Source organism: Bubalus kerabau, chromosome 12 (genome assembly GCF_029407905.1).
Source record: "Bubalus kerabau isolate K-KA32 ecotype Philippines breed swamp buffalo chromosome 12, PCC_UOA_SB_1v2, whole genome shotgun sequence".
NCBI lineage: Eukaryota > Metazoa > Chordata > Mammalia > Artiodactyla > Bovidae > Bubalus > Bubalus kerabau.
Window position 1 is genome coordinate 20,072,533 of NC_073635.1, and position 22,383 is coordinate 20,094,915.

Consider the following 22,383-nt stretch of genomic DNA (forward strand, 5'->3'; position numbering starts at 1 on the left):
TCAAGGTGAGGAGGTCAGGAACATAGAGGCCAAAGCTCCCTAAATAGTGACAGAAGGGGTTGGTGAAGATGAAGATGGTGAGTTCAGTACTCAAGTTCTTAAGGAACAAGGAGGCTGAACGTGAAGGCAACTGGAGGGCGCCAGGGGTTTAGTCTGGTGGCATGGACTCTGAAGGAACTTGTGCCAGCAGCTGGCCAGGGACACAAGACAGACATAGTTCCCTCTCCTAAGTGTGATGAGAACCATGAAGGGTTTTAGACCAGTTTGTTGTTGTTTAGTGGCCAACTTGTGTTTGACTCTTTGTGACCCCATAGGCTGCAGTGTACCAGGCTTTCTGTCCTTCACTATCTCCCAGAGTTTGCTCAAACTCGTGTCCATCGAATCAGTGATGCCATCCAACTCTCTCATCCTCTGTTGCCCCCTTCTCCTTCTGCCCTCAATCTTTCCCAGCATCAAGGTCTTTTCCATTGAGTCAGCTCTTCACATCAGGCAGCCAAAGTACTGGAGTTTCAACTGCTATATAGACCAAATGTTTGTGTCCCACCTAGATTCTTATGTGGAAGTCCTAACCCTTAATGTGGCAGTATTCAGGGCTGGGGCCCTCAGAAGGTGATGAGGCTTCACCCTCATGAATGGGATTGTTGTTGTTGTTTAGTTGCCAAGTCGTGTCCGACTTTCTGTGTCCCATGGACTGTAGCCTGCCAGATTCCTCTGTCCATGAGATTTCCCAGGCAAGAATACTGGAACAGGTCGCCATTCCATTCTCCACGGGATCTTCCTGACCCAGGTATCGAACCCAAATTTCCTGCAACGGCAGGCAGGTTCTTTACCACTGAGTCACCTGAAACATCCTGAATGGGATTGTAGCCCTTATAAAAGAGCTCCCTTGGCCTTTCCACACATGAGGGTAAGAGAAAAGACAGAGGGTAAGAGAAAAGGGAGTGGGCCTTTACTAGACACAGAATCTGTGTCTAGGCACCTTGTTCTTGAATTTCTCAGTCTTGAGAACTGTCAGAAATAATTTTTTTGTTTATAAGTGACCCAGTCTATGGTATTTTGTTACAGTGGCCTGACCAGGCTAACAGAGCAAAGAAAGTGACATGATCCAAATGAGATTTTGCATAGCTCAGTTTTTAAAGAATCCACCTGCAATGCAGGAGACCCCAGTTCGATTCCTGGGTTGGGAAGATCCACTGGAGAAGGGATAGGCTACCCACTCCAGTATTCTTGGGTTTTCCTTGTGGCTCAGCTGGTAAAGAATCTGCCCACAATGTGGGAGACCTGGGTTCAATTCCTGGGTTGTGGGAAGATCCCCTGGAGAATGGAAAGGCTACACACACTCCAGTATTCTGGCCTGGAGAATTCCATGGACAGTATACTCCATGGGGTCTCAAAGAGTCGGACACGACTGAGTGATTTTCACACAAAGACTTCTCGGACTGCTATACAGAGAAAGGACTGGAAGGAGGTTCCGTTTGTCAAAGAGTGGACTTCAGGAGCTTCAGCTTCACCAAAAACTTGTGAAAATGCACATTCTTGGGCCCCTGAATCAGAAACTCTAGGGTTGGGAGCCCTGCAACCTGAGTTTTAATGTAAACTCTCCCAGTGATTAGATGTCAGTTGAAATCAGACTAAAGAACACAGTGATTTGATTAGGGCAGTGGAGAGAGAGAGGATGGAGCCGTATTTTGGTAGAGGAAGGACCAGGACAGAGTATGGGATGTGTGTGTGAGGGGGCAGGTTTCTGGGAGAAGGCAAAGCATAGATGGAATCTTATGCACAAGAAAGGCAAGGGTGGAGAAGCCAATTTGCCGGTAAGATCAAAAGTTCAGGTCTGTCCGTAGTACAGGGTAAATGTGTTCTGGAGAAGTTCTGGTGGGAAGTGAAGTATGGGTAAAAACCACAGTAGTTCTCAGCAGGAAGTTGGAGATGCCTTCATGCAGGATTGCTGCACAGGGCCCCATGGGACGGGAGTCATGTGACGTGTCATCCGTGGCTCTCTAACAGTCTGACCGCTGCTGCTGCAGCTGCTTAGTTGCTTCAGTCGTGTCCAACTCTTTGCAACTCCATGGACTGCAACCCGCCAGGCTCCTCTGTCCATGGGGGTCCTCCAGGCAAGAATACTGGGGTGGGTTGCCATGCCCTCCTCCAGGGGATCTTTCTGACCCAGGGATCAAACTGGGGTCTCCTGCATTGCAAGCAGATTCTTTACCACTGAGCCACCAGGGAAGCTCCAACGGTCTGGCTAAGTGTCAGTATTTTACACTCGTAGTTGGTGGCCTGATAGAGCACTGAGTTTGGAATCCAGAGGAGTTAGGTCCCTGGGTTCTAGTCGCTTTTCAGCAAGTTACCCCACCTCTGTGAGCTCCAGCCTCTACCTCCCTTCAATCGACATTTTGGTATCTATATGTCAAGATTCCAAGGCACCAGGATTGTTCTGAAGACTTTCTGCTCTTCTGTTATGACCTTCAAGCACCTTCTAAGTGTCTTTGCTCTCCATGACACCCAATCACTTTTACTTAGATATTGTTGGTGGCATGTTTGAACAAGAGCCTGGGGAGGGCCTCTGAGGCAGGTTGGCCTCCCTGAGTCCACTAACCTACAGAATAAATGCATAGCAAAGGATGGGGGGCAGGCAGGCTGTCTTGGCCCAGGAGTCTGTTTTCCAGGGGTTCACTGAGATGCAGTTCATCTTGCACACAGATAGCATTAGGCTTGTGAACTCTGCTGTGGGCAGAAGAGACACTAAAGTTGTTTGGAGGCTGCGGCAGTTGATGATGCCAGTTTGTGACATGAGAGTCTAGCAGAGTTAGAAAGGAGCCTGTGTTCCTTGCTTTACAAACACAAAAAGCCAGGGCTTTGTCCACAGGACCACACTGGGACTGGTGAGTGTAACAGAGAGAAACAGAATTCCAGCCTCCCAGCTGCTCCTCTCTTCACTCTTATACTTTTTAAAAAAATATTTGTTTATTTATTTGACTGTATTGGGTCTTAGTTGCATCACTCGGGATCTTCCTTGCTTCATGCTAGATCTTTCTTTGCAGCCCACAGACTCTCTAGTTACGGTGCATGGGCTTAGTTGCTCCCAAGGCACGTGGGACGTGGGATCTTAGTTCCACAACCAGGGATTGAACCTCCGTCCCCTGCACTGTAAGACCGATTCTTAACCACCGAACCACCAGGGAAGTCCCACTCCTATACTCTTAAAGAACTGACACAAGACCAGACAACAAAAAGTCCAGAAAGAACTGACATCTTTTGCATGAGCATGGTCTTCATTAAAGAGTGTTTCCTGAATATGGGCTTGGTGTCAGTTCTCCCATGACACTGCTCTGCTGGATCACAATGGTCCTGTAGGCAGATACCGTCAAGGTTCAGGGCTCCGTGGTGTGCGTGCTTTGGGCTCCCAACTGTTGGCAGGATGGATGGGTGGGTAGGTGAACAAACAACTGCCCGCAGGAGCTGGAGAATATCACCTGGACAGACTCGGAGTACAAATTCAGTGTCAAGGAACATCATGTTACACTGGTTATTTTTTCTGGCGCGGGAGACTATGTCTCGGAGGAAAAACCCTGCTGTTGCCCAGCAGTGTAGACATCAGCCATCAATTACATGCAGTCACTACTGCTGTTTTTTAATGTGTCTTGACTCCTTCAGTCGAGGCAATAAACAGTTAAAACATTTGCTCTTACACTGTCCTGAACACTCGTTTGGAGTGGCTATGAAAATCAACCATCTGAGGAGAAGAGAAGGAAAAGGAATTAACCTCCAATGACTTCACTTTCAGAATGAGTCAGGGCAGCTTAAAAACATAAAAAATAAAAAAATCACCACTGGATGCAAAGAGAGGCAGAGACACAGGGCTGCAGAAGCAACAGCAAGTTCCAAGGAGAAAAGGACAGTGTTAATAAAGGCTGTTTTGGTTCTCTTGCCCCTGGGATCTTTTGGTGGGCTCATGATTAGGTCTGCAAGTCACCTGACTCCCTTTGGAGAACTGAACACTTGGCGCTTCTTGGGCCACAAAGATGTTTTGCTGCTTTTGGAGTCGGGAAGAGATGGGTTCTAGTCCGCTGGCTGCGTGACTTTCGGCCAGTTACTTAACCTCTCTGAGCCTTAGTTGTGAGAAAGGTTTGTCCAGAGTAAGTGATATAGCACACGGGGCTTCAGTGCGTGCTCATCGAAGGGCTGGAAAGTGAGGGGGTTCCGGTTCCCGGAGTTACTGCAAGCAAACTGCGCGGGTAAGGAGGGGGACAGCTGGGGGCGCGCCCTCCGCGAGGCCTCAGAGCCGCCTTGCCTCGCTCGAGGGGCGAGTCCAGGCTCGAGCTCTGAAGACAGCGCGCCCCCTAGAGGCCGTCTTCCGGAACAGATTTCTTCCTACACAGCGGGGAATAGAAACCTTAGAGGCACCCCTGGCCAAAGGCACAGGGTGAAGAGAGGCCGCCCAAAGCTATCAAAACCTTTTTCTGTGTTTTCCGAAGGCTTCGTGCGGATTCTGTCGACTGTACCAGGCTGCATCCCCAGGCTGCCGAGCTGACCACAGTCGGGTAAACTGAAAGAAATACTTGGTTTTTTCAAGCAGGAGAGGCTCAAGTAATATTTACCCAGCATTCACCCTGTTCCAGTGTGGGAACTGGGTGCTCTTCACTTAACCTTATCTTGTTTAAACTTCTCAGCAGCCCTGCGAGGGAAGGTTTATCCTCTGTTTTTCGGGTGAGGTAATTGAAGCACCCTAAAAGAAGGTATTTGCACAGTTGAAACATGCCAAAATTGAGATTTGTGTTAATCTGCTTGTTGTTGTTGAGTTGCTCAGTCATGTCCAACTCTTTATGAAACCATGGACAGTAGTAGCCTACCAGGCTTCTCTGTCCATGGAATTCCCCAGACAAGAATACTGGAGTGGGTTGCCATTTCCTCCTCCAGGGGATCTTCCCAGGGATCGAACGTGTCTCCTGCCTTGGCAGGTGGATTCTTTACCACTGAGCCACCAGGGAGGCCATTTGTTAAGACTCCTATAACAAAAAACCCCAGACTGGGTGGTTTAAACAACAGAATTTATCATCTCACAATTCTGGAGGACAGAAGTCTGAAATAAGATGGAGCTGGTTCTTCCTGAGAGGGCCCTGAGGGAGGGATCTTTTCCAGGCCTTTCTCTTTGGCTTGTAGATGACTGTCTTCACTCAGTATGCATGTCTGTCCCCCAATTTCCTCTTTTTTAAAAACACCAGTCATATTGGATTAGTAGTAGTTGCAGTGTTAGTCTATCAATCATGTCTGACTCTTTGGAACCCCATGGCCTGTAGCCTGCCAGGCTCCTCTGTCCATGGAATTCTCCAGGCAAGAATACTGGAGTGGGTTTTCATTTCATTCTCCAGAGGATCTTCCTGACCCAGGGATCAAACCTGGGTCTTTTGCATTGCAGGCAGATTCTTCACCATCTGAGCTACTGGGGAAGCCATATCCAGCAAAACTGTCCTTCAAAAAAGATAAAAGAATATATGGCAATATAAACAAAAACAAGAAAACAAACATAAGAAATCTTAGATGTGAAAAATATATCAATAATAGTTGAAAAGAACATATCAGGTGGATGAATAACAGAATGGATAGGGCTGCAGAACAGATTAGCAACTTGGAAGACGAGGTGAAGGAAATCTTTCAGAAGGAAGGAGGAAAGAGATATAAAATATAAACTATTTTAAATTTTATTTTACAAAGAGATATAAAATATTTTTTAAAAGCTAGGTTATTTGGAAGATGGAAGTAGACGTATTGAATACTATCATGTGACTGATAAGAGTCCTAGAAAGAGAGGAAAAAGAAAATGAAGAGGAAGAAGTGTTCGAGGAGAAATTGAGATAATTTTTTGTAACTTATAAATGATGAAAGATTGAAAGAGTAATAGAGGAGAAATAATGAAAAAATTCCACACCAGGATATTTTACAGTAAAATTAAGAATTTCAAAGCAGCAGAGAAAATTCTAAAGTACGGCAGAGGGAAAGAGAATATCTCAAAAAGAGAAGTCAGATGGCATCAAATTCTTCAATAGCAACAACTGATTAAGAAAATAGTGGAGGGAATTCCCTGGTAGTCCAGTGGTGAGGACTCTGCGCTTCCACTGCAGGGGGCATGGTTTCAATCCCTGGTCAGGGAAAAATCCCACATGCCAAAAAAAAAAAAAAAAGAGAGAGAAAAAAAAATAGTGGAGTGGTATTTTCAAAATATTGAGGGGACAGAAATTAGAGCCAGCCTCTTTCCTTTGTCCAATCTGCCACCAAAAGCAGTGCATAATTAAAAAATATTCTCAGGCATTGAAGTCCCCAGAAAATTTATCACACAAAGACTACACTGGAAACTGTTTTGGACAAAGAGCTTAAAATAAGTGGGGAGAAAATCTTGTAGGTGCTGCAAGAGATACGAGTAAAATTTGTTTGACTTAAAAGAATAACTGCTGCTGCTGCTGCTAAGTCGCTTCAGTCGTGTCCGACTCTGTGTGACCCCAGAGACAGCAGCCCACCAGGCTCCACCGTCCCTGGGATTCTCCAGGCAAGAACGCTGGAGTGGGTTTGCCATTACCTTCTCCAATGCATGAAAGTGAAAAGTGAAAGTGAAGTCACTCAGTCGTGTCTGACTCTTCGTGACCCCATGGACTGCAGCCTACCAGGCTCCTCCATCCATGGGATTTTCCAGGCAAGAGTACTGGAGTGGGTTGCCATTGCCTTCTCCGAAAAAAAGAATATATATTTCTCATAAACTGGCATTAAAGTGTAGGTAGTAACACTATGTAGATTTCCCAGGTGTGCTAGTGGTAAAGAACCCTCCTGCCAATGTATCAGTGTAACCTGCAGGAGACACAAGTTCGGTCCCTGGGTGGGGAAGATCCCCAGGAGAAGGAAATGGCAACTCAATCCAATATTCTTGCCTGGGAAATCCCATGGACAGAGGAGCCTGGTGGGCTACAGTCCACAAGGTCACAAAAGAGTCCAACACGACTGAAGCAAATTAGCACACACACAGAGTAAGGTAATGTAGGTCTGGGGTTAGAAATGAAGAGAGATGAGTGTATAGTAAAGCCTTACTCTTATTAGGGGTGTGAAAGTGTTAGTCGCTCAGTTGTGTCCAACTCTTTGCATTCCCATGGACTGTAGCCTGCTAGGATCCTCTGTCCATGGGATTCTGTAGGCAAGAATTCTGGAATGGGTTGCCATTCCCTTTTCCAGGGGATTTTCCTGATCCAGAGATGGATCCTGGGTCTCCTACATGGCAGGCAGATTCTCGTCCATCTGAGTCACCGGGGGGAATATATACTTATTAAAGAAAGGGTTAACAGGAAGTACAGAAAAAGTGAGTCAGACTGAAATAAAATACTAAGATCACAGAAACAGGTCCAAATATATAAATAATTACAGCAAATATACATGAACTAAATTAATCAGTTTAAGAAAAAGACTGACTGACCATTCGATTTTTTAAAAAATCCAAGTATGTGCTGTTAACAAGAGATGAACCTAAAGCATAAGGAAAATGCAAAGGCTGTATGTAAATGAATGCAAAAGGATATACCAGCAAAATACTAATCAAAATAAAGATGGTTTATCTACAGGAATGTCTAACTCACTTTGATTTTCATAAAGGTCTGGAAGTTAGAACAGTATTTCCAAGTTAACTCTATGACTAGCATGCGGGTTGGCTTGCTTAGGAATTAGTGTGCCAATTTGGTTGGAAGCTCCACTGATTGAAACAAAGGAATCCAGGGACTGAAAGACCAATGAGTTAAAGCGCAGTTAACTTAAGTCACAGTTGTTCAGTCGTGTCTGACTCTTTGCAATTCCAAAGACTGTGGCCCACCAGGCTCCTCTATGAAATTCTCCAGGCAGGAATACTGGAGTGGGTTGCTATTTCCTTCTCCAGGGAATCTTTGGGACCAAGGGATTGATTCTGGGTCACCTGCATTGCAGGTAGATTCTTTACCGTCTGAGCCATTTAGTAGATGGGAAAAGGAAAAAAGGAAGGGCATAAGTTGCTGGGATTCTCTTAGAGATGCAGGGATAGCAAGTCACTTGGGAAGAGGTGACATCCAAAAGCCACGAAACCACAACCCTGAGAAAATAAGTATTAATCAGGGGGTACAACAGGAATAAGGCCCAAAATCCAAGTGGAAGAGAACAGGCAAATGGAATCTTCACTGCTCATGGATCAAAACGTAATGTTTCAGGTATGTGCTTCTCGGCAAATATTCCTACCATCTGCTTTTGAAATGACGGAGCTGGTTTAAAAATGATATATGCCAGGCACTTCAAGGGCCCCACATTCTGTAGGCAAAAGTGAAGACAGAGTTAACAGAGCACATTTCTGTTTCACCTGACTGCATGGAAGACTACGTTTTTCCTTTAAAGGTGTGGCTGGGACTTCCGTGGTGGTCCAGTGGCTAAGTCCGCCAGTGCAGCGTTCCTGGGTTCCATCCCTGGCCGGAGAGAAGTCTGCCAGTAGAGGAACATCAAACTGTCATGGTATGAATTTGCAAAATCCGACAGCTTTAATGATATGGCCTTGGTCTTGAAATCCAGTGCACAGTAATTTTATGGTAAAGAAAAGGACATGAGAAAAGAAAGGGCAATATGTTTTTCAAATTTCTTCCCTCTTCTATGACTGAGCAAATGTTCTTTAGAAAAATCTGATGTATTCTCATGCTTAGAAATTTTGCTATAGGGATAGCCACTGCTACTGTTTACATGAGACATTCCTTTTCTGATATCTAAACTCTGAAGTATTTACTGTGCTTAGATAAATCACATATTTTTCCTTGTGAGTACAGCCTGTTCAGGTTTATACATACCACTGGGTAATTCCCCAAGCACTGTTCCCAGCTTATTGCATGATGTTGGATGCATTTGTGGAAACTGATGTGAAAGTTCTTTGCTCTTCAAAATACTTGCTCAGCAGGCCAGTTAAAAGCATGCCTTTGAATCTGAAACTGAATTTGGCTTTGGTCAGTGGAGGCTCCAGGAAAACTGATTAAAACAGAAGAGAAACTGGCTTGTTTTTCTAGAATGTGAATGGGGAGACCCAAGACTGAGGATGGGAAACATGGCATAATGATGGCAGAATCTTAAAAAGGAGAGACATGGATGAAGGCAGCTGAAGAATCCAGAAACCTTTGTGGTTTCTGGCCCTCCTGAAGCTTTGATTCAAGAAATATCCTAATATCTTTCTGTAATCTTCTGCCATGCTCTAAAAAGTCTACGACATCTAAACAGCCCATAATATTAGGGAAAAGTTACTCAACTGTGAACAGAGCCCAGAAGATGGTACAAAATATTTCTTCACTGTTCTCATCACATTGCTGTTCAGTCCTGCTCCATGACAAGGCCCAGAGCGCATCCGCTTTGCGAAAGCATTGAATGAATGCTTTCATGAGTGGACCCCTGCCAGCTCTCTCAAAGGAGAGCTCTGTGGTTGCTCCCCTTGCTAAGTCAGGTAAAAGATACCACCACTGATACAGTCTCTCCGATTCTAATGAGGATACTGGATCTCAGAGTGGCAGAAGTAATGGAAGCACTTAATCATCCAAGACAAACAGGATGCCTCTACTGTTAGGGGTGGGCTTCCCAGGTGACTCAGTGGTAAAGTACCTGCCTGCCAACACAGTAGACGCAGGAGACGCGGGTTTGATCTCTGGGTCAGGAAGATCTTCTGGAGTTGGAAATGGCAACCCACTCCAGTATTCTTGCCTGGAGAATTCCATGGACATAGGAGAGTGGAGGGTTATAGTCCATGGGGGTCACAGTTGGACATGACTGACTGAGCAACTGAGCACACAGCAGCACCGCTTTCCAGAATTAACACAGATTTTAATATGACGAATCCTTACATAATCTCTGGAGATTCCGCATCTCCTATTTTCTTGCTTTCAGTTTAACTTGTCTGGAGACTCAGCAATAGTCTGAGTGAATCAGAATCACAGAGTTTTAGAAAGCATCTAGTTTGGTCTCTAACCCAGGAGGAGCCATATTTATGAGGTCTCTGGGATAATCCTCTAGCCTCTGTATTAATTATATTTTCTTATTTCTGTATTCCTGATGCTTTCCTGGAGCCTTACTGTCAGAGGAGGGACTGCTTCACCCACGGTTAGTTAATTCCTGGAGACAGCAAACAACTCACCCCAGGAGTCTGCCTTTGATTTGCAAGCCAACCAATCCAGAGCCCCACTTTCCCAACTGGTTCTTACATTCATGTCAATCAATATTCCCTTGTTCTACTCACCCCAGGGCCAGGTACCAGACAGCTGGGACAGCCCCTATACCCTAGAGCCTGCTGAAATTCTTCACACTAGCCAATCCCCGATGGCTCAGTGGGTAAAGAATCCACCTGCAATGCAAGAGACACAGGAGATGCAGGTTCGATCCTGGGTCAGGAAGATTCTCTGGAGAAGGTAATTGGCAACCCACTCCAGTACTCTTGCCTGGAGAATCCCATGGACAGAGGAGCCTGGAGAGTCACACAGAGTTGGACACGACTGAGCGACTGAGCACACACAGCACACAATCCTGAGTGTGCTTACCCTGCCTTGCCCATGGGAACCACATGGGCTGATGCCCACACCTCCCCATGCTCCTTCTGCCTACCTGTGGGTCCCTGTGTGGCATGGCGTGCCCTCTCCTCTTCGGAACCGTAACAAACTATCTTTTTTCACTGGCAGTAGTCCCCTGCTCACCATACCTGAATAAGGACAAAACTTACATTTTAAAAACACCAGTTAAAACAATTTCAGGGACAAGAAGTTCATTTCTTTGCAAGGCAGCAGTTTCAATAGTCACCTAAATAGGCAAGTTCTTTTCCATCTTAAATGGAAATCTGCTTCCTTCTACCTTCTAATAACTCTGCCTGCAGGACAATAGAAAACAAATCTACCCATAATTAAAGAGATGAACCATCAGATATCTGAAACACATCTATGATTGTCTGCTGAAATACATGTGTGAGAGTCACAGATGTGACTCTGTAGATTTTGGGGGGCTTTATTTCTAGTCTCCTTCAAATGACTAGTATTTCACAAGTCATTTTGGTTTCAATAGCTCAGTGGATTAGAGTCTTCCAGCATTTCCAACATCCTCAATGACCATTCATTCATGGATGCATGGATTAATTAAGCAGCTGCTCAGCAGTCCGGTGGCCTTCACTGGCTTCTCCCTGTCCTTGATTTCAAGTGCAGTGTCTGCTGGAACTGGTCTACTCCGCGTGTGGCTCCCCGCTCACTTATTTCCATGGGCCTGGGGACCTGGTCTATAGTGGTGCCAGGCATGGCATCAACTAAACTTTCTGCATCTTTTAAGATGAATTGTCACGAAACACATTATATCCTGTACTTGAGTTGTGATTTTACTGTAGCCTTTTAGATTTTTTTCAGTGTGAATGTAAAATCCCCTGTTCTCTAGTGCAGAGCTTCCTCCAGAGTCACTTTTCTCTTCTCTTATTTAAAATTATTTTTTTCCCCAAATAATATGTTAATTGTAAAAAAAAAAAAAATTGTCAGATAAATTTGCAGTGAAAGACTTAGTTCCCTGTAATCTTATTCCCATTTTGGTGTATAGTATATATTTTTTCCTATGCATAAGCCTTTGGGGTTTTGTTTTTTGGCCATGCCACACTTGAGTAATGTATTTTTGTTCCTTGACAGGATTGAACCCCAGGCCCCAGCAGTGCAAGAGCGAGGTCCCACCTACTGGACTGTGGATCATATTATACATACAACTGTAATTCATTCATAAATATGATACAAGAAATGATTCATTCATAAGTATGGCTCTATGGGAAAAATTTTACTAGTATATCTTGGGTACTGTAGAGCCATACTTATGAATGAATTACAATTAGCAGAGTTCCTTGAGGGCACAGAATATTGCCTTTGAGTATTTATGAAACACAACACATAAATGATTCAATTTGAATGACTACATTGTAATGATTCCTATGGACTTACAGATTATGCATTTCAGCCAATACTGGGACAGTTTTTCCTTCAAATTTCTATAGAAATCTTGGATGGTATGTGATTCATTTATATTGCTAATTGTATCTAACATTGTTGTTTATATTGATTATTTCAATAATTTGGTCCTGGTTTTTTTAAAAGAACAAGTTGAAGGATATTCATATCCTGCTGCTGCTGGCTGCTAAGTCGCTTCAGTCATGTCCGACTCTGTGCGACCCCATAGACAGCAGCCCATCAGGCTCCCCCGTCCCTGGGATTCTCCAGGCAAGAACACTGGAGTGGGTTGCCATTTCCTTCTCCAATGCATGAAAGTGAAAAGTGAAAGTGAAGTTGCTCAGTCGTGTCCGACTCTTAGCAACCCCATGGACTGCAGCCTACCAGGCTCCTCCGTCCATGGGATTTTCCAGGCAAGAGTACTGGAGTGGGGTGCCATTGCCTTCTCCTATTCATATCCTATTGGATGATAATTGATTGATTCTATTATATTTCCACTCATTCATGAGAACAGCCCATTTAGCTCCAAAGTATTTCTCTATCAGATTGCATAAATATTGCAAATTAATATGTGGTAATTACATTCCACTTATGAGTACTATGCCTCCCTTATGGCTCAGCTGGTAAAGAATCTGCCTGCAATGCGGGAGACCTGGGTTTGATCCCTGGGTTGGGAAGATCCCCTGGAGAAGGGAAAGGCTACCCACTCCAGTATTCTGGCCTGGAAAATTCCATGGACTGTATAGTCTGCTGCTGCTGCTGCTGCGTCACTTCAGTCGAGTCCGACTCTTCGCGACGCCCTGGACCGCAGCCCACCAGGCTCCTCCATCCATGAGATTCTCCAGGGGTTGCAAAGAGTGGGACATGACTGAGCGACTTTCACTTTCACTATGAGTACTATGTACAGGAAAGTTCCCACAGTTTTGACTATAAATTTTCTTCTCACAGTATCTAGTGTTTTTACATCATCAAAAGAAATGATTGATTTAATGTAGCTTATCAAGAATAGTCTAAGATTTCACTTGCATTTTCAGCTATGCTTTTGCTGGTCCATACCTAGACTTACGTTAAGTAAATATGCAGTTAAAAGAAAAAATAAAGATGTGAGCAACACTATCATACATGTTTCTGATTTTGTTAATGATTTTTAAAAGCCTTAAATTATATTTTGTATCATTCTTAAATGATAATAGCTTGTAATCCAAGTGGAAAATATATTCAAATAATCTTAACCAGTGAGCTGACAGCAGTTAAAAGCCAGTATCTTCTTCTGGTTTTTAATAATGTAAACTTATTATTTATGAGATGTTCATTGTTTCACATATATGCCATTACAAGTCCCTTGCAATGTTTAAATCACTGAAAAAATAACATGGATAATAAATCACTAATTTCCAATGTGAGTATAAAAAGCTACATCAGTGTGAACAAGTGGATTTCTGTGAAAAACAGAATCAAGACAATGGACAGTTTCTTCAGCCAGGAACAAATGCAGGTTTTTTTTGTGTGTTAAAATACAAGGATGTTTTATGTCCCATCTATATCTATATTTAGCTATCACCGAATACTTGTGCTATAAGTATATACCATACTAATGTCCTATTGTCTTCAAGAAAGCCTTTAATTTTCTTCTAGCTGAATGTAGGTTTTTAAATACACTTTATTTTTTGGAACAGTTTAGACTCACAGAAAGATTGAGACAATAGTACAGAGTTCCCATATGTCCCCTCTTCCAATTTCCCCCATTAATAACATCTTACATTTTTATGGTTCATCTATTACAATAAACATAGTGATACATTATTAACTAAAGTCCATGATGTATTTAGATTTCCTTAGTTTTTACTTAATATCCTTTTCTGTTCCTGTTGTGCACATTACATTGACTTGTTTTTTTCCCTTGTTTTTGATGACCATGACAGTGCAGACTACTGCTCAAATATTTTGTAGGATGCCCCTTTAGGAATCTGATGTTTTTCTCAAGGTAAGACTGAGGTTATAGGTAATTTTCCTACGAGAAATTAGATAGCTAGAGGTTAAAAGCACATCTAGACTTCATCAAACTGTTGTCATGGATGTAATTCATATACTGATTTTAGTACTGTTATCTATTCAGTGTGATTAGAGGTAGCAAAGATAGTCTTGAGAAAAGAACACGATCATTAAAAAAAAAGGTTAGCTCTTAAAAAAATAATTTAGAGGTAGTTAACATTATAAAGAACGCAAGCAGTAGTTATATTAAATCTCTTTCTGAAATAACCATGTTCTTTACTAATTAAAATTACAAGGTCAGAAAGGCAAAAATACATAAAGTTAGTTCAATTCTGTGTATTTACAGAGTTAAATCTGGGATTTATGTAAATATGTTACTCAAATATATCTATGTTTTAAAAACAATTGTTCTACTTTTATCTATCAAATAAACAATAAATATTGTGCAGTACTCTCTTGTCTATGTGTCAACAATAGTCTTAAATCCTTAGAAAATTTATAGTAGGCAATCGTTCTTGAAGAATTCTCTCCTGAGCAGTGGTTCTCAATCTTTAGCGTGGATCAGAATCACCTCAAGGGCTTGTTCCAACAGATTCCTGCATGCGTTCCCAGCAGTTTCCGATTCCATGGGTTTGGGGTGGGGCCTGAGTGTCCACGTCTAACAAGTTGTCAGGTAAGGCTGATGCTGCTGGTCTAAGGGCCCCACTATGAAAACCACTGAGCGCAGTCAACAAGGACGCTGCTTCATTACGTGCAGATGATGATGAGGGTGTTTTGCATGTGTAATTTTAACCAGTTACAGAATCTTACCAATATGGTCTGACTATCCCTTTTATAAATGGGGAATCTGCATCCAGAGAAACTGAGGAAACTGCCTGAAGAGCTAATGGGATCCAGTGGCAAAACTACAATTCAGATCTCCTTTGATTTTTAAGCCATGTTTTTCTGGTACGACATACTGCTCCCCATGTGATAAATGAGTGAAATGCATGCATCCTGGGCCTGGCCTATCTGGAAAGGAGACTATCCCAAAGATATGGACAGTGATTTGTTCAGCTTTGTAGGGTATTATTTGAAGGATAGCAATTCTTCCTGAAAACTAAGCAAAGGCTCAGTCAGGGTCATGGAGAGGATTCACTTATTTCTGAACTTCTGAATAATCAAGGCCAAAGTGAATTTACAGTATAATTAAACAAAACAGGAAGAACATGTATTTAATATAGTACTGAATAGACCTTAATTACTATTATTTTATTATTCCTTACAGAAAAATGCACATTTAAATTAAAATCCTTAAAAGAATAACCTCATTTCCATTTAAATTGAAGGCATCATACTATTCTAAATGTCTGCTGTGTACACGGTCACCAGTCAACCACCACTTACGCAGGTATTGAAGTAACACAGCATGATGGTCTTCAACAAAATGCTCCAATAATTACTACCACATTTATCTCCTTTCACAAAGGAAATTAATAACAACGGCATACAAACAAAACAAGCAATTAACATTTTTTAAATGGTACATTTTACAGTAAATAAATTGCCAAAACTGAAGTTGCCAATAATATAAATATAAATTTGTCACTTTGTTATACTCTATATAAAAAAGACACTGAGACACAAAATTATTGGACTGCAGACTTAAAACAGTTAATGAGGTCTGAACATCAGAATGACCAAAAAACCCACCCAACTCTGTCTCTATCAATACAAATATTTTACACTAAGAAAGACTCCCTTTTAAATATCTATATACATATTTCCACCTAATACTGTTAATTAAACCCACAGTTATACTTATTTAAATAAGAGTTAAATAAACCACCCCAAATGCTGATTTCATATCACAAAACCTAAGTATTTTAAATCACAACTTCAGGGTGGTATAGTGTATACACTGGTTCCTTAGACAATATTAACAAGCATATTTTTAAGAATATATTTTCATTTATATGTCAGGTAAAGCTTTATTAAATGATAAACACTTTTAACAGTGCAGAAATACAAGTTTCAAAAACAAATACATTCAGAAGATCTGCTGTTCAAATAATATCTTTTCAAACCCAGGTGGAGGAGTGTGATAAAATTCACTGAACTGGCAATCCAAAATTGCACTGTCATCAACTGGAGACAGAAAAAGAGAGACAACAGATCAGAAGCAAACACCTAAAGTTGAATGAGTAATACTTATTAACTGTTTCCATAATGCCTAAAATTAACACGCAAGAAGAAGAAACACATCTGCTATCCAGGTTACAAAACATGATCCTACTGGTTAAAAACAGCCACAGTGAAGAATAAAATCTGTCAAGAACACTGAACGGAAATACATCAAAATATTATGATGATTATTTCTGCTGCTGCTACTGCTAAGTCGCTTCAGTCGTGTCCAACTCTGTGTGACCCCCATGCTGCTGCTGCTAAGTCGATTCAGTTGCGTCCGACTCTGTGCGACCCCAAAGACGGCAGCCCACCAGGCTCCCCCGGCCCTGGGATTCTCCAGGCAAGAATACTGGAGTGGGTTGCCATTTCTTTCTCCAATGCATGAAAGTGAAAAGTGAAAGTGAAGTCGCTCTGTCGTGCCCAACTCTTAGCAACCCCATGGACTGCAGCCTTCCAGGCTCCTCCATCCATGGGATTTTCCAGGCAAGAGTACTGGAGTGGGGTGCCAGTGCCTTCTCCTGCGACCCCCACAGACGGCAGCCAATCAGGCTCCCCCGTCCCTGGGATTCTCCAGGCAAGAACACTGGAGTGGGTTGCCATTTCCTTCTCCAATGCATGAAAGTGAAAAGTGAAAGTGAAGTCGCTTCAGTCGTGTCCGACTCTTCGCAACCCCATGGACTGCAGCCTTCCAGGCTCCTCTATCCATGGGATTTTCCAGGCAAGAGTACTGGAGTGGGGTGCCAGTGCCTTCTCCGATGATTACTTCTAGATGATATAAATATAGGTAATTTGAGTTTTTCCTTACTTACCTACCTGTATTTTCTCAATTTTATACATTAAGATAATTTACTTCTTAAAAAATATTTTATTAAAAAAGGATAGATTCACAAAGAGTAGCAAAAACAATACAAAAATTCCTGGGTAACCTTCGTCCAGCTTCCCCCAGTGGTAACATCTCACACAACTACAGTACAATGTCCAAACCAGGAAACTAACACTGATACAATACTGTTAATTAGCCTGCAGGCCTTATTCAGCTTCTATATGTTTTTTTGTTTTCCTTTTTTTTTTTTTAAGCAGTACTTATCCAAGAGTGCATATATCTCCACAAAGGCTTATACATGAATATTCACAGCAGCTTTATTTGTAATGGCCAAAAACTAGAAACAACCTAAATATCCAACAATAGGTGAAGGAAAAAATCAATTGTGATGTATCCACACAATGAACTAACTACTTGGTAATAAAAATCAATGAATTCTTGGTACATGTTACAACATGGATGAGTCTTAATTACACTGAGTAAAAGAAGCCAGATTAAAAAAATACAAATTGTATGATTTATACAATACTCTAAAAACATAAGATAATCTGCAGTGACAGAAAGCAGACAGTGACTACAAGGGGATGGGGTGGGGAGAGGGGAGCTGAATGCATGGCAAGGGGGCAGGAGGAAACTTAGGGGTGACGAATACGTTCATTATCTTGACTATAGTGATGATGTGGGTTTCACTTTATAGCTACTTGTTAAGTTGCGTATATATGTTTAATGCACATTACTAAATAATTTATATTTCATTATCAATGCAGGAAAAAAGTTAAGCACTAGATGTGACATTCATGAAATCACTAGTAATTTTTAACAGAGGTGGTTTCAGTGAAGTGGTGTAAGGCAGCCACAGTAGTTGACGATACAATATAAACAGAGACAAAAGCTATTTTATAGGAAATGCAGGCATATAGAGAAGGGTAAACCCAGGCCTGGTGAGGGGTACAAGTTTAAAGGACGGTATTTTGGAATGAGAATGATTTAGAATGTTTACAGGCATTGAAGAACGAGGTTGATGACATGAGATACAGACAAAATAACTGACAATAAAGTCCCAGAATTGGGAAGTTTGAAATCTAGACTGAGTTTTTTAAACATGAAAGGCACCACTTCCTCTAAAATGGTATGGGAAGGAGACAAGATGGGAAGAGAAAACCTTTAAGAGGTGGGGGAGGGAAGCTGGAGTTCACCATGATGGACTGTTTCTCTATAAAGTGGAAGATGGATCTATAGAAAATGAAAAGGGAATTCAAGAACAATGAAAGTCTAGAAGGTGCAGAGATGTAAAAAACACAGAGAACTTAGATGAAGCTGGAAGTCCTAACTATGAACAAACTTTTCTTCACTGTTACTCAGTTTTGTCTCTCCACAGGTTGAATATAAGGACTGACAGTATGAACAACTGGAAAGAATTAGGATTCGGTATAGGATAGAAGGCAAAGGGTAAGGGAATTTGGGACTTCTCTGATGGCTCAGAGGGTAAAGCGTCTGTCTGCAACGCAGGAGACCCAGGTTCGATCCCTGGGTCAGGAAGATCCCCTGGAGAAAGAAATGGCAACCCACTCCAGTACTATTGCCTGGAAAATCCCATGGACGGAGGACCCTGGTAGGCTACAGTCCATGGGGTCGCAAAGAGTTGGACACGACTGAGCGACTTCACTCACTCACTCAAGGGAATTTGAATTTTATTTTTATCTTTGAAAGTATCTGGCTATCAATTTCAATTTATAAAATATATTACTACATAAACTTCACTGCATTAAAAATAATGCCAAATCAAAGAAACAATTTAGAATAAAAATCTCGTTTGCTATCTTCATTTGTGTAACTCAGTCTAAAATTTTACTGATATTTATTTCTCAGACTAAACTGTTTCAAATATTAAGCTACATTTCCATTTATTTAAGTAAATAAAGACATTACTTTTAGGGTTATCAATTATTGCAAGCAAACTAACATATCAAGTTTAAAAATTCACCTTTCATGCAAAGATATGCAAAGATAAAGAAGGTAGAAGGACTGAAAAGTAGTATTTAGGAAAAAAGAAGATAAAGGAAAACTTTAAAGCACAGGCTTTGGTTGTTTTATCAAATTATTAAATATTTATATTTGCTACTGTATACTTTTCTGCCACTCTGAACAAAGTCTGTTACTTTTCTGGTAAGTTACTATAAAAAAGTTACAATTAGTTTTTGTTATGGCTCAAATCCTTAATTATTTAAAGTAATTTAAATGAGAAAATGGTTTGCAATCCACTAATACCACAGGCAGAAAAATCATACACTTGTTGATTTAAAGTTGATAACATGAAAAATGAAGAAGAGAGTGATAAAGGCACTGTACTTATGTACGTTTCCTATAGAGACACACCTTATTTTTTAGGGATACATATAAAATATTTTAGAATAAAATGGTATAATGTCTGGCATTTGCCTCAAAACAATATAAGGAGGGGAGGTGAAGAACAGGACTGACTGTAGGGAGGAGATGAAACCTGTCTGGCTATTAGCTGACAATTGTTTGAAGTTAAGTAATGGAGTAATGAAGACTCTTGAGAGTCCCTTGGTCTGCAAGGAGATCCAACCAGTCCATTCTGAAGGAGATCAGCCCTGCGATTTCTTTGGAAGGAATGATGCTAAAGCTGAAACTCCAGTACTTTGGCCACCTGATGCGAAGAGTTGACTCACTGGAGAAGACTCTGATGCTGGGAGGGATTGGGGACAGGAGGAGAAGGGGACCACAGAGGATGAGATGGCTGGATGGCATCACTGACTTGATGGACGTGAGTCTGAGTGAACTCCGGGAGTTGGGGATGGACAGGGAGGCCTGGCGTGCTGCGATTCATGGGGTCGCAAAGAGTCGGACACGATTGAGCGACTGAACTGAACTGAGCCATGTATGTGTAAGTATAGTTTCTGTACAAGTACACCTCCAAGAACAGGGTTACTTAGAGATGACTCTGTACTCAGTTACTTTTATTACAGAAAATTCCAAACATGTGGAAGTAACCAGAATAGAATAATGAACCCTCATGTATCCATTACTTAACTTCAAACAATTGTCAGCTAATAGCCAGACAGGTTTCATCTCCTCCCTACAGTCAGTCCTCTGTTCTTCACCTCCCCTCCTTATATTGTTTTGAGGCAAATGCCAGACATTATACCATTTTATTCTGAAATATTTTATATGTATCCCTAAAAAATAAGGTGTCTCTTTTTATAGGAAACGTCCCTAAGTATAGTGCCTTTATCACTTTCTTCTTCATTTTTTACTTCTTTTGAAAGTAGACGAGTTTTAACATTTAGGCGATTTTGTAAAGGTAACCAATGTTCAATCTACATGGAATTCCCATCTCTACTTTCAAAATATTCTTTACAATTACATTTTCTGTTTATCTAACCCTTTCTAACAACTGGCAGGAATACCTTTTTGAAAATTCTGTAAAGTTTTTGAAACTTTCTGGAATATAAGACTATATGATCTAAAAGAGAATATGGCTATTGCATATTTAAGAATAATCATTGTATTTAGCAAGTTTATTTTTTTAATACAAAGGAAATAAAAACTTTCCTTAGTCCTGCAAAGAGGGATTGTGATAACCTACTGAGTATACTCCATATACAAAGGTCCTTATTAATTTGTCCAGCTTTCTGAATGATAGTTACAAAGTTAAATGCCAAGCAAAAGTTAACATACATTTAATAATGTTTAGAAATATTTTCACTTACCATAAACAACTGGATACACTGTCCCTCGTATACCTGATGCTGGACAATGCATGTTTTTTCCATTCAAATATACATTTAATTCTACATGGTCATATGTAATACCCTAGGAAGCAAAGTAAATATTAAAAAGAGGGAAAATACATATGTTGCATAAAAACCTGAACAGTCAGAAAGCACTAACTGGGGAGCATGGAAACAAAAAACTAAGCAAAAGATCACAACAGATTTTTTTTTCCATAACAGATTTTATTAAGGGTTTACAATCTGGTAGAAATCTATTTGAATTGAGCTAGAAAAAAAAAGTAGTGGTGATTATGTGGGGGGAGGGGAAAGTAAAATCCCATGAGTCCACATTCGAGGGGTCAAACTAAATCCTAGTATTTTATTCAGATAATCTGGGTTTTATATTTTGAATATTAAGATGATATAAGTACTATATACTGTAAACACAGAGACCTTTTAAACTCATATAGAAAACACTGCTTTATGTAGAATTTGATAACAAAGGGGGGAAACAGTGAAGTTTTCACCATTAGGAATTATTACCCATCATTGTTTTCAGTTGTGATGAACTGTCTTTATACAATTTATTTTCAAAAAGAAATAATGTATTTCTCTATCTCTTTACCTTGGTTTCAAATACGTGAAATGTATTACTAAGGTAAGGTGGGTATTTACAACTGCATATAACTGATAATTAGTATCAAGTGGAAAACAGAAAAACAACAGCTCAAAAGACTTTAAAAAGACAGCAAAATAAAAATATATTACTTTGTATATTATTAATGGTACAAAATTACAATTATTATTATTGACATTCTGGAAAACAACCTGTATTATGTACCAAACCCTAGACACTTCATATTTACTCATTTAATCCTAGGTATTTTTATTATCTCCACTTTACAGATGAGGCAGCTAAAGCATGTTGCTAAGTTGCTTCAGTCATATCCAACTCTGTGCAACCCCATAGACGGCAGCCCACCAGGCTCCCCCGTCCTTGGGATTCTCCAGGCAAGAACACTGGAGTGGGTTGCCATTTCCTTCTCCAATGCATGAAAGTGAAAAGTGAAAGTGAAGTCGCTCAGTCGTGTCCGACTCTTCACGACCCCATGGACTGCAGCCTACCAGGCTCCTCCGTCTATGGGATTTTCCAGGCAAGAGTACTGGAGTGGGGTGCCATTGCCTTCTCCGAGCTAAAGCATAGGAGAGGTTAAATAACTTATTTAAGGTTGCACAGTTAGGAAGTGGCAGAGCTGGAATTTAAACTGACGCAGTATGGCTTTGGAAAACTTATTCTTAATTGCCACGCAATTCAAAGCTTGTAAGACTTTTACATTTTTAAAACTCTTTAAAACTCTGTACAGTATTTACTAGCTGAAGACAGAGAGCTTTCCTTTCAAGAATGACAGCAGAGACCTTTCAATGGAGAAATCATCATAGATTAAGAAGCAACCACTTGAAGGATTTCTGACTGTGGATAAATTATATGAACCTAAAAGCTTTTAGATAGAAAAAGACCTTACAGATGATCTAGTCTTAAATCCTTCACTTTCCAGTTAAGACAGCAAAGGCCCAGATAAGTCAACAGGTTAAGTACTATAAAAGATTCTCCTCAAATCTTAGCAAAGCCAGGGTTAGACTAAACACTGAGAAAGATAAACAAAACTGCTTTTGCTTTATT

General features: G+C 41.0%; 1 protein-coding gene across 5 annotated transcripts in view; it reads right to left on the reverse strand.

The window, feature by feature from the left end:
* Positions 1-5,047: 5,047 nt before the first annotated feature.
* Positions 5,048-22,383, reverse strand: part of SPRYD7 (SPRY domain containing 7) — a 28,684-nt gene continuing 11,348 nt past the window's right edge. Inside the window, exons 4-7 of one of the 5 annotated variants that reach the window (XM_055542197.1) lie at positions 20,700-20,802; positions 10,624-10,717; positions 10,262-10,366; positions 5,048-5,472 (exon numbers count right to left, since the gene is read on the reverse strand). In XM_055542197.1, coding sequence (XP_055398172.1) covers positions 10,303-10,366; positions 10,624-10,717; positions 20,700-20,802 — 261 coding nt within the window. In that variant the 3' untranslated portion in view covers positions 5,048-5,472; positions 10,262-10,302. Of the gene's footprint in view, positions 5,473-7,475; positions 7,507-10,261; positions 10,367-10,623; positions 10,718-14,217; positions 16,104-20,699; positions 20,803-22,383 lie in introns of those variants that run through there. The other 4 variants (XM_055542195.1, XM_055542196.1, XM_055542198.1 and 1 more) reach the window with 4 other exon arrangements.